Genomic DNA, 12,890 nt, shown 5'->3' on the forward strand with positions numbered 1-12,890 from the left:
TTTGTTTGTGTGTGTGTGTGTGTGTGTGATTCACTTGATAACTGGCATCAACTGACCACACATTGAACCCAAATGAAAAACTGAAACCAATGATTTTGGATTATTTTCCTTAAACCATAATTTTCCTACTCACTTGTTCTATATTATATTGTAAACTTCAGTTCTATGATTTATTTACATTTTGTTAAATTTGTGTGAACACAGTTGCCTGTTAGTTTATACTAATATCCCGTCTCTCCTCTGAGGTTTGAGTCGAGCTGACGGAGCTGTTGAAGGAATCCAGCGTTGGGAAGAATGTTTCGGTGGGAGCAAACCGCATCAATGGCTTCTGCGATGGTGAGTTTCTCGTATATCATCAGATACGCCAACACTAACGTCGCTGAACGACTCACTCCCCTGGCACAATGAACCAAGACCTTCCCCTCTCCTGGAAAACAAATAAAACCACCATCACACATGGTATGTCAAACAAATCTCAAAGACGACTGTAGAGTCACGGACGTGAAACACTATTCGCATGCTAGCCAATTAGTAAAGCACTGTATTCGAAGTCACTGATGATGAATCATTCCCAACAACACGACCTGAAATGTGTGTTTCGGAAAGTAAATAGTCAGTTTAAAGGAGTAGTTCACTTCAGAATTAAAATTTCCTGATTATTTATTTGCCCCCACGTCATCCAAGATGTTCATGTCTTTCTTTCTTTCTTCAGTCGAAAAGAAATGAAGGTTTTTGAGGAAAACATTACAGGATTTTTTCTCCATATTGTGACTTCAATGGGGTCAATTCAGTTCAATTCAGGCAAACCAGTAGTCATTTTCTAAAAAAAAATGTAAAAAATAAAATTATACACTTTTTAACCACAAATGCTTGTCTTGCACTAGCCCTGCGATGGGTAATCACGTTGAAAGGTCACGCGTGACGTTGTCAGAAGTACAGATCTTGTTTTTACAAAGCGAAAGTGCAAGGAATAAGTCAAATGCCATTTAAAAAATAATAAAAATAAAAGGAAAAGCAACGATGTCGGATGATTTGGTGGAGAAAAATTGTTTTTCGCCTACATCGTGTGATCATACCTTTCCAACGTGATTACGTAAGGCATGAAGTCGTGGGCAAGACAAGCATTTGGGATTAAAAAGTATATGTTTATTTTTTTTTAGAAAATGACAGATGCTTTCATTAGATAAGACCCTTATTCCTCGGCTGGTATCGTGTCGAGACTTTGAAACTGCAATGGACCTTCAAACCATTGGACCCCATTGAAGTCCATTATATGGAGAAAAAACAGAATGTTTTCATCAAAAACATTCATTTCTTTTCTACAGAAGAAAGAAAAACCTGAACATCTTGGATGACGTGGGGGTGAGTAAATTATCAGGACATTTTAATTCTGAAGTGAACTACTCCTTTAAATGCCTTATCTCCCCACACGTTATTAAATATCACAGAAGCATGCTGTGTGTGTGTACACAATGCAAACTCTCTAAGTATGAAAGTGCACGATGTCTTACTTTTCTGGGACAGAGCTTTATGAATGAAACCGGCTGTGGGGTAGAAAAACGGTGTGATGTCGAAGTCTCTGTTGTCTGGTGCCTCAACGCCATGATACTCTACGCTCGAGTCCGAGTAGAAATCAGCTCCAGTGTCGATGTGAGTGGGTCCGTGTGCAGCGTTGACGACGTGACTGATTCCTAGACGGTGTAGAAGCGTCTTGTCTCTTGCTGTTGGACTGAGAGAATGCAGTAGCTCTCAAATCAAGCTTGACTCAACAATATCGGTCATGTGATGCATGTGAACTAATTGCATTGGTGATCAATCATGTCAAACAATGGCTAAATCTGATTAGCCATTTATATAGTCCAAGAAGATTTATATAGTCCATGACTCGTGAATGTTCTGAATCTCAGAATGTTCACTAATATTTAATGAACATATATTCTTCCAGTAACGTAACTAGAATGATTTTCACATTCATCTGGTCTTTAGAAATGTAGCTCAAAAACTAATTTTATGCATTGTTCATGGAATGGGTTTATTCTGAAACGGTTTAGTTTGACATTTCTGTAATGTTTTTTAAATGTTGCTACTTTTTTTCTGAACATTCCGAGAAAATTCAAAAGTAACGTTCGCAAATTGAATGTTGTGTTAAAAGTAAAAATGGAATGTTCTGTTAAAACTTAAAAGTAAAAATGGAATGTTCTGTTAAAAGTAAAAATGGAATGTTAAAACATTTTTAAAAACTGGATGTTTTGAACGTTCTGAAAACATAAAAAATAACGTGAATGTAACGTTAGCAAAATGTTCTTAGTTTCCCACTGATTATTTTATTCCCGTAGGTTTTGTACTGCATGTCAAAAATACTAGTCATTTATTTTCTTGTCAAACAATTTATAAGCTATTTATTTATTTATTTAGATTAATGCATACATTTAGCAGACACGTTTAACCGACGCAACTTACAGAAAAGGAACAAAAGCAATTTTTCAAAGAACTAACAATATCCATAACACACAGTGCCAGGTTTATTAGACACTAGATTAGGAAACCGACTGCCATAATGAAAGATGAAAGATCATTTAGCGCACCTCAAAAGATTAGAAGTGTCTCGTTCGAGCATTGTGGAGTAATACGTACGCATCACTGATGTAGATGTTAGGCCAGACTTCATTAAAACCGCCGCAGGGTCGTCGGTTCTTTAGCAGAAGGGTCAAAAGGTCACAGATGGGCGGAGTCTCGTATCCAACATCCTGTGTGCTCATACTTTGAAATAAAAGAGCTTGATGTAAGATAAATATACACGTCAATGCATTGTATTAAAGTGTTTTTGCCTTTCTGTTGTTACTGAACTCACGTTGTGTTTCTCTATGGTTCTTCTGCCAGCTCCGTCATCTACGTAGAGCCGCGTTTGTGTGATGCAGTAAGTGATACGTGTTTTCTATTTCTGCTTATTAGCGTGTCAAAGTGGTAAATATAGATGAGAGACACAGCTGAGAATCTTCCAGAGTTCATTTAGGTAGATGGTACATATTAAATTTGTTCTTTTAATAACATATACAGGTGAAACTCGAAAAATTAGAATATCGTGCAAAAGTTCATGTATTTCAGTAATTCAAATCAAAAGGTGAAACTCATATATTTAGTATATGTAACTATATACATATGCATGATTATACTTTTCAGAGGGCCGACATTTCTGTAAATCTTTTTTTTTTTTATAGATTTCATGTAATATTCAAATTTTCTGAGATTTTGAATTTGGGGTTTTCATAAGCTGTGAGACATCATCAACAAAATCATAACTTTTGCACAATATTCTAATTTTCCGAGTTTCACCTGTATTTGGTCAAATGTATTGACGTCATTATGAAATCAAATTTAATTTCAGGATGACTTATATATTTTAACATTTTTATATATTAAATATATGCATATATATATATATATATATATATTCATAAATTTCAATATATTAAATATTTGTATGAACTCACATTCCTGGTCTTATCTTCATAACCTTTCATAATGAAGTATATTCCTTGTGGACTGACTGATGTTCATGAATGAATCCCTTTCGTTTTCAACCCCATTTGTTGTTTGGAAAGCCTAGTGTTTTTAACCTGTGAATCTATTACTTTATAGTGACTCTGAAGATTAAGCAGGAATAGAATATATTTCGATCACATGTAACAACTTTTTAACACTTTTTTACAACTTTTTAACAAAAAAACATTTTAATTGAGAAATTAAATCCTGTATCAATCATGTAATTCCATCATATGTGTGTCAGGCGATTTCTGAAGCATGCATTTCTGTCATAACTGATGGGTATCTTTATGCATATAGCTCTGTTTCTGTCCCTATAGTGTATTTCTGATCAGGAAACATGACGTGAGTGTGTTGGTCCAGTGTTAGAGGGCAGTGCTCTGGAAGTGCAGTTTTTTGTCCAGTTCTCGCAGTTGTTCAATGAAGCCGGAGTTTGGGCAGATATTCCTGTGTTGTGCGACGGCTTTAATGGCTTCCACCAGCGTCATGTCCTCGTGGATCATCAGATACGCCAATACCAGCGACGACGAGCGGCTCAGGCCCATCGCGCAGTGCACAAGCACCTTACCTTGGAAAAACAAACAATAGAAATGTTTACAAACTACATTTTTTTTAGGAATTCTGAATTTTTACAAAAACATGTCTTGATCACATTTCACTCACAAAATGAAAATTTAATTTATTATTTTTTTTTTCATTATTTTTTAAATTATATTTTGCATAAAGAAAAAAATAATAGGTCGATTTTTATGTTTTGCATTTTGACATTGTCTATGAAGCACATGTTCCTCTTTCAAATTCTAATATGGAGCCATAATAAAAATTTTTTTTTTTAAATCACCATTGTGCATAAGAATTGCTCAATAGGTAAACATAAAATAATATCATTATGCAAAAAAAAACTTATAATTATTGCAAATTGCCATTGTGCATAATGAGAATTCCTTCATGAAAGTAATTTCATGATGCAAAAAATCTTAATGGTCCTAAAAACTTCATGTCAAATATAATTTAATTTTACAGTGAATTCTGCATTTGTTTAGCTGATGTTTTTCAGTCATCAGTGTGTTTCCTCTCCTCACCTCCAGGGGTGCTCATGGCACTCTTGATGAACTTGGCAGCGGAGTAGAAGAAGGGGCTCAAGTCAAATGAGGGCATATCAAACGCCTCCACGCCATGATATGTGATTTTAGTGTCTCTGTAGTAACTGGCCCCTGTGTTAACGTTGAACTTCCCGTGAGCGGCGTTCAGCACGTACGTGATGTTCAGAGACTGTAGCATGTGTTTGTCCTTCGCTGCGTACCTGATTGAGATTCAATTAAACACAGACAGACACTTCTTCTTTTTCTAAATTCCCTGAGTGAATGTATACTAAACAGTCTCTTTCTTTTGAATGTGAGAGATTTGGCTCATACTAACACAACCCATCAACCTAGTTTCCCCAAAAGTCGACTCCTGATTTTCTTACATGTCTCCGATGTATATTCCAGGTCTGACCTCATCAAGATGGCCGCTGGTTCCAGGTTTGACCCACAGAAGTCTCTGGAGGTCAGCGGCATCCGGCGTCTCGTACCGGCCGTCTCCACCGGTGCGTGGCATATCGGCCCGCTTTACACCCGTCCTGCAAGAACTGAACAGCCTTTGGTCTGTTCGAACCCAAAAATGATCTACAAAAAGGTAAAACAAACACCACTAGTCCATATGACTCTCGTCCTATTTGAGGAACAGATTCATTTAAGTAGTAATTTTCATGCAATTTTATACATAGAATGTCCTGAGGACAGAAATGTCACCCTTTCTATGACTAGTCATTTATCTGGTCTTTAGTAATGTAGCACAAAAACTATTTTTATGCATTGTTCATGCAATGTGTTTATTCTGAAACGGTTAAGTTTGACATTTGTGTAACGTTTTTTAAACGTTGCTACTTTTTTTCTGAACATTCCGAGAAAATTCAAAAGTAACGTTCGCAAAAGTAAAATGGAATGTTCTGTTAAAAGTAAAAATGGAATGTTAAAACATTTTAAAAAAACGTTATGTTTTGAACGTTCTGAAAACATAAAAAATAACGTAAATGTAACGTTAGCAAAATGTTCTTAGTTATGATTATTTATATTATTATGATATATTTGTATTATTATTTTATTATTCATTTTAGTAGTAATGTGTTGAAAACAATAGCTCTCCAAAGTCATTGTTACAAGCCACCATCGACACCAAGCACCTTTGATTCTCTTGGATCTCGATCACAACATGAACGTTTGACTAGCACAAATACAGGAGAATAAACTTTAATGATGCTTTATTATGCTGTTTTTGACCTTTTCAGAGTTTAATATCTCACTGAATGCCTTGATTAAATGGGAAACACCAGCACAGATATTCGAAACTCCTATTTTATGTTCCATGGAAAACAACATGAAGGTACGTTTTCATTTTTATTAGAATACTTATTTTAAGCTGAAGGATTGAATCAAATTATTATCATCAAGTTTTACCACTGTACAATGGAAAATTCAACTTTAAGGACATCTGATAATTAATAACTGATATTAAGGCTGCTAGTTGGTGAGTTTTTAGGTCTGTTTGATACTCAAAAGCATAATTTTTAACAATTGTTTTGTGCAAAACATTACACAAAGTATTAGCAATGCATTATGAATGATGTGACATTTTATTATGGTATTAGTTAGTTAGTTTGTCTCACCCTCAAATTAAATAAAGTGTTACAAATCACTTTAATATTAAACATTTCAATACTGCAGAAAATGTTTGTTAACTACATTAATTACATTAACTAACAATGAACAATCCTTCTACAGCATTTATCAATCTTAGTTAACTAATTTACTAATACATTATTAAAATCAAATGTTGTATCTATTAATTAATGCACTGCGAACTAACATGATCATGTTTATTAACTAACATTAACAAAGATTAATAAATGCTGTTAACTGTTACCAAATTTCCATCTTGTCTTGTGTTTCATTAAATTATCTCAACATTCTTAAATCGATAGACTTTTACTTAAGAAACAAACTGACAAGATAAAATCTAATAATAAATAAATGACTTTAATAAATAATAAAGTGACTTTAAGACAAAAACAAGCATCTGCCAATGGGGCAAGAAATGCTAAACTCATTTTTACTTTGAATAAAGCTTATTTTCTGACCCCATTACCAGATATTATTTGCTTCTTTAAACTTTAGTATAAACTTAATAAATTTGAGACATTTTTCAGAAAACAAAGACTTAATCTCTTATGTCATTCAAGGTGAAAAGTTGACTAACTTCTTCATATTCTTCACATTGTGTAACTTATCAAGTTAAAGTGCCATTATAAGTATGCTTATGATCAAATAACAGTTTACACATTGTAAATCAAATATTTATCCATATACCTCATTATAACCATTGCATATGTGCCACTAGCCGTATATACTCAAGATAATGCATTTGAATGAATCTAAAACACATTTTCAAGCACAAACAGACTCACAGTGTGTTGAGGAACCGCTCGTCAGCGTGTATGCATGCACACGTATGTCAGGTTCACGCTGATGACTTCATCTATTTATATATATATATATATATATATATATGTATATATAATCTGATTCAGGCTGCTCTAAACACTCTCTTCAGGGTTCCTGATCTAAAAGCAACAGGGAGTGGATGAAACCATAAAAGATCATCTCTGTAATATCACACTGATTTTAACTAATACAGACAGAGGGACGTTTCTGCTTATTTCCACACACTGCAGTCGCCCTCGTCTGTGTCCGAGTAACAGCGGCTTAAATTAGAAAACCTCATTCCCACAGCGGCGAGTTAAAAATACACACGTTCTCTGTTCTCGTCATCTAGACTAGAGTTTCACAGTCAACAGTGAGTTCATTTGCTTTGCTGCACAGCTGCTTTTTATTTATAATAACCTGTTTATTTCATTAAAAAATGTATATATTTCAAAGAATCAAAGTGTACAGATCTATTTAGAAAGAATATGTTCTGAAATGAACTCAAGATTGGCTTTATTTACTTTAATGTATGTTGGTGTATTGTGAACAATTAATGACATTTGCAACATATTAACACTATAGTTGTTGAAAAGCTTGAGGTCGGTAAGATTTGTTTGATTTTGAAAAAATAATACTTTTATTCAGCAATTGTTCGGAAGTGACGGTAAAGACATTTATACTGTTACACAAGATTAAACTTTCTATTCATCAAAGAATCCTGAAAAATGTTTCACAGTTTCCACAAAAAAAAAACAAAAAAAAAACAGCACCACTGTTTTCAACATTATTAATAATCATAAATCTTTCCTGAGCATCAGATCATCATATTAGAGTGATTTCTGAAGGGTCATGTGACACTGAAGAGTGGAGTAATGATGCTGAAAATAAAATTCAGCTTTGATCACAAGAACAAATGACATTTTTAAAAAATATTTTTAAAAAGTAATTTTAAACCGAAATATTATTTACTGTTTTACTGTATTTTTCATAAAATACAGTGAGCAGAAGGGACTTTAAAACAATAAAACTGCTGACTTTGAAATTGCTGACCCCTAAACATTTGAACGGCAGTGAATGTCACATTTTTATGATCCTGTGGTGTTTTGGTCCTGTTGTGTGTGTGTGATGGTCTAGAGTTCGCTGTACATAGAGGTAGTGTGTTGTGTTTGTCTGAGCGTGAATTTAAGAGTGAGTGTATATTTACAAAACGCCCTTTAAAATAATCCCTTGAACATTTCACTATCTCTAAAATGCATGTTTGCATATATTATGAAGTGCATGTTCAAGCCTTTTTAAGATAAATATGGATGTTTAGAAAACGGTTAGTTCCAATCCTTGATTCTGATTGGTCAATAGCTGTGCTTTATTCATGATAAAACACGGCTATGACCGCTTCACCCAATGGTTCTGTGTATCACTGTGCAACACTGCAGTTCCTATGTAGTGTTTTTTTTTATTACATATTACACATTGGAGTGTTGTTGCTGTTCATGGTCAGGGACTATTTTTTCTAGCGGAAGGACGGCTTTTAGTGATTTTACTTCATGAAAGTTGCACTAATACATTTTTTTTTTTTACTTTAATACTTTTATTGTGTGGTAACCGCTTTATAAAAGCAATAAGGCACTCGAGGCAAGTGAGTAAGTAACGGCTGAAGGGGTTACTCCGCTCCGAGTCGAGCCTAACAACGCCCTTCAGCCGTTACTTATTCACAATACAGCACAGCCTCTCCTACCTTATTGCTTACATATATATAATTTTTGACTGCTGTGATAGTCCATTTTAATTAGATTCTTGCATTATGTAGCTTCACCCACAGTCAAATCTCATTGGTCCAAATTCCAGCTCGTCATTATGTAAGGGTTAATTAATCCATTAATACACCTCGATGGGCATTTAACCCGCTTATACTATGGTCACTTGCCAAATAACACATTTTTAAAACATTAGTTTATATTTTAATTCTAAAGTTTTTACAAACAATAACTTGGTTTCCCTGGCAATTTAGCAACCGGAGATTGTTTATAGTCCGCTCAGCTTCAGTTTAGCTAACTTACGAGCCAGAGAGTTAACGATAAAGCCATGGGCGTTACACTTTCATTTTTTTTTTAAACCTATAATTAAAACACGCAGGTAGGCATATATTATAATGGCTAACTAGATGTTTGTTTTGATATAATACTTTGTAAACGGATACTTTGCCTGCCTGTTGCTATGGTTACTCACAGCTGTTGCTATGGTTACTCACAGCTGATGCCACCAGCGCATTTATTTATTAATTTCGAACGGTAAACAGTCAGTTTCACCAGAACTCCTTTACTAGGTGTCCATTATCTTTTTAATGGACACCCTGCAGCCAATCAGAATCGAGTATTCACCCAGATCACGATATAATGCATATTAATTCGGTCGATAGCATTTATGTTCTCTTGTTCAGTGCAGAGAGACAAATCACTTGTCACGTCTCCGGCCTGGTTAGGACGTGGTGTTATGATCGTTCATCATGTGGTTGTTGGTTCATAGCAGAACACATCTCCTGTGTTTCCTCTTCCTCTGCAGGTCCAGATCCAGGAGCAGAGCCAGGAAGTTTCTGTTGGGATAAATGGCTCGTTTCTGGACGATGCGCCGTAAAGCCGTGTGCAGAGGCATGTCATGATAGAGCATCAGGTACGCCAGCACTAGTGATGAGGAGCGGCTCATTCCCATGATGCAATGCACCAGAACTTTTCCTGTAAGGAAGAGATAAGATACAACATACAATAACAATGCCAAAATTATGGACAGGACTTGCAATTTTCTACCAATTTTCACCGGGTGATGTGTTTTGTATCAGTATGTTTGACCTGAATGTGTTTATTATGTACACATATTCCATTCATTTTTGTAAAAAATCATTATTTGATATTGTTGCCGTATTTAGCACAATTTTAGACAGGCTGCATCAGTTACAGAAGCAGCCGAATGTCTAACTAAATAGCTATTTGTCTATTGGTTAACACGTATAACCTACATGATGTCACCCGAAAAAAAAAGTTTTTACAGAGGCGGAGCAAGTTACTACATATATATGAAAGATTATTACATGCACTGATTAATTACACACAGTAAGTCTAGGTACACGTGTTTAGAAAGTAATTAGGTTTGATGTTGATTTGATTGGCCCTTGCACATTTTTTTCGTTATGTTAAAAAATAAATGCAACCTCATGTTATGTCAATCATGTGGAAGCTTGTTTCCGCCACTGAATGAAAAATAAAAAAGGTAATTGCGACTTTTTATCTCACAATTCTGACTTTTTTTTCTCAGAATTGCGAGTTATAAAGTCAGAATTGCGTGATATAAAGGCGCAATTGTGTGTTACAAAGACAGAATTGTGAGATATAAAGTTAGAATTGCGTGATATAAAGTTGCAATTGCGTGTTGTAAAGTCAGAATTGTGAAATTTAAACTATTCTGAGGGGGAAAACAAGTTAGTCTTTTTTCCCCCTTAGATAACTCTGATAACTCTGATAACTCGCAATTGCGAGTTTATATCTCACAATTGTGAGAAAAGATGTCAGAATGTTGAGATATAAACTCACAATTATGTGTTATGAAGTCAGAATTGCAAAATTTAAATTCGCAATTGTGAGAAAAAAAGTCAACAATTGTGAATAAAAAGTCGCAATTCTGTCTTTTTTTTTCTCGCAATTGCGACAATTCTGACTTCATATCTCGCAATTGTGAGATAAAAAGTCGCAATTATTTATTTATTTATTTTTATTGAATGGCGGAAACAAGCTTCCATATAATCACGCTTGCACACTGCCTCCAAAAATTATAAAATCATTAAAAAATGGATCGGGTTTGATTTTTTTTTCTTGCGTTTTTCGCATCTTTAGCAAGCGGTTTGAATGGGGTTTTGACAATTCAGAGCTCAGTGTGCAAGCGTGATTGACATAACGTGAGGTCGTATTTATTTATTTATTTTTAAAAATTTTGTAAGTGAATTTCGGCCTGTGCAAGGACCTTGAGTGAATTCTTCAAGGATTTCTTACCATCAGGAGAGTTGAGAGCTTTGTGAATAAAATCTGCTGCCGGTTTGAAGTAAACATCCAAATCGAAGTGCGTAGAGTCGTCAGCGGGGATACCGCAGTACACAAAACTCGTGCCGTAGTAGTTCTGGTCCCCGATGCTTCCTCTCTTGGAGTGAGCGGCGTTCAGAATATGAGTGATGCCGAGGTTCTGCAGGGCGCTTCGGTTCTGCGCTATTCCTCTGACGGGACAAGATTATACATGATACAGCTTAAAACTGACCTGGTTTACTTTCTTTACTCTCTTAACAAGTTTTTTGTTTTTGTTTTGCAGCAATGCCATTTTTCGTTCCTCAAAGAACCTTTCAGTGATTTTTACTTAGTGTGAAGAACAATTGAATAATCTAAAGAGTCACTATATAGATGTTGATTGATTGATTGATTTTATTTGACCACTTAAATAAATATAAAAAAATATGAAACAGTATTTTGTCATACATGAAAAATACATAAATAGTCAGAGATGACACAAAAAAGCCTAAATACTTATTTCCAATCTATAATCTTATATGGATTTATATAATTTTTATATAGAACATTTTGTGGAATGAAAAGGTTCTTCATGTAACCATCGATATTAATAAAGAATCTTTATTTTTAAGAATGTAAGGAAGAGTTCAACCATGTTTCACCTTCATTTTAGTATAAAACAGCAATTTTTTCGCCATCCAATCAACAGCCGATGGACAAATTTAAGTCCCGCCTTTTTTACCTTATTGAATATCCTGTTTCACTCAGAAATGCATTATGGATGAAAAATGTTTTGGGGAAAGTAGTTTGAAGTTGACCTAAACAGTTCAGTTCAAGATTAATATTGTGTATATCATGGGAGTATGAAGAATGATAAACAGTAGTGGTCAAAAGTTATTTAGGAAAACTGATCTTCACTCTTTATTCAAATATAATTAAAAATGCATTAAAGCAAATTGCACAGTTGTGCTTGGTGTCGATTTTTTTTTATTTGTGATCAAATGCAAATCGTGCAACAACTTTTAGCCCGGCTTTCATACGTTATGAACACATACAAAAAAAAGTACAACAACTGATAATGTTGTAGTCAATGTGTGCTTTCAGCTTCTTGTTTTTTGCCATTTTTTTTGCATAGTAAAATAAAATCTGTCGCTGTACTTTTTTGCTATAGCTTTACTTTTTTAGCCAAATCATTTTTCAGATAAATACCTTAAGCAAGTTTAGTGTTTTGTTCTTCCCTTAAAAACATTTAAAACAAAAATGTCCTCATATATTCATAGTTTAATCAAACTTTGTAGGGTCAAAAACAAACAACAGTTTGACCACTACTGTATAAAGGTACATCTCAATGTGTAGCTCAATGTCTTGTGAAGTCAGCCGGTGACATTTAAAACAGTATTAATATGATTTCTAGAGACTCGAGAGATTCAGGCGTTAAGCAGCTTATACTTACACATTTCCGATGTACAGGTTTGGCCAGACCTCATCGATTTGGTGCAAGTTTAACTTACACGAGTTCAAAACTTTCTCCAGGTCCTTGACTGACAGATACTCTTTCCTGCTATATTTACGGGCCATCATTTCTTTCCTGAATTATCCGCTAGATAGATGAAGACAGTGTGTTTATAAAGATCCGGCGCTTCGGACTCGAGGCTCTCTGACTGATCCGCCACAACAGCTGTTACCCAATTTAGTGCCTTAGTGCGCAGATAGTCTTACTCAGATATGTACACACACGTACACAATTGACTTGGATAACCTGATTATTTGATGCTTATGC

At 34.7% G+C, this 12,890-nt stretch overlaps 3 protein-coding genes across 3 annotated transcripts; all 3 read right to left on the reverse strand.

Moving 5' to 3' along the window:
* Nucleotides 1-162: 162 nt before the first annotated feature.
* Nucleotides 163-2,783, reverse strand: LOC120462012 (dual specificity phosphatase 29). The gene is made up of 3 exons (XM_039650414.2): nucleotides 2,635-2,783; nucleotides 1,512-1,729; nucleotides 163-427 (listed from the first exon to the last, which is right to left on the reverse strand). Exons 1-3 carry the CDS (start codon nucleotides 2,757-2,759, stop codon nucleotides 222-224), a joined length of 549 nt encoding a protein of 182 aa, XP_039506348.2. The 5' UTR covers nucleotides 2,760-2,783; the 3' UTR covers nucleotides 163-221.
* A 788-nt stretch (nucleotides 2,784-3,571) lies between these two features.
* LOC120461989 (dual specificity protein phosphatase 13B) lies at nucleotides 3,572-5,187 on the reverse strand. Its single transcript, XM_039650382.2, has 3 exons — nucleotides 5,012-5,187; nucleotides 4,626-4,846; nucleotides 3,572-4,111 (listed from the first exon to the last, which is right to left on the reverse strand). Exons 1-3 carry the CDS (start codon nucleotides 5,140-5,142, stop codon nucleotides 3,909-3,911), a joined length of 555 nt encoding a protein of 184 aa, XP_039506316.2. The 5' UTR covers nucleotides 5,143-5,187; the 3' UTR covers nucleotides 3,572-3,908.
* A 3,992-nt stretch (nucleotides 5,188-9,179) lies between these two features.
* LOC120462006 (dual specificity protein phosphatase 13A) lies at nucleotides 9,180-12,691 on the reverse strand. Its single transcript, XM_039650404.2, has 3 exons — nucleotides 12,564-12,691; nucleotides 11,105-11,322; nucleotides 9,180-9,796 (listed from the first exon to the last, which is right to left on the reverse strand). Exons 1-3 carry the CDS (start codon nucleotides 12,689-12,691, stop codon nucleotides 9,585-9,587), a joined length of 558 nt encoding a protein of 185 aa, XP_039506338.1. The 3' UTR covers nucleotides 9,180-9,584.
* Nucleotides 12,692-12,890: the final 199 nt, after the last annotated feature.

The sequence above is a fragment of the Pimephales promelas genome, chromosome 17 (assembly GCF_988280905.1).
Source record: "Pimephales promelas chromosome 17, fPimPro1.hap1.1, whole genome shotgun sequence".
NCBI lineage: Eukaryota > Metazoa > Chordata > Actinopteri > Cypriniformes > Leuciscidae > Pimephales > Pimephales promelas.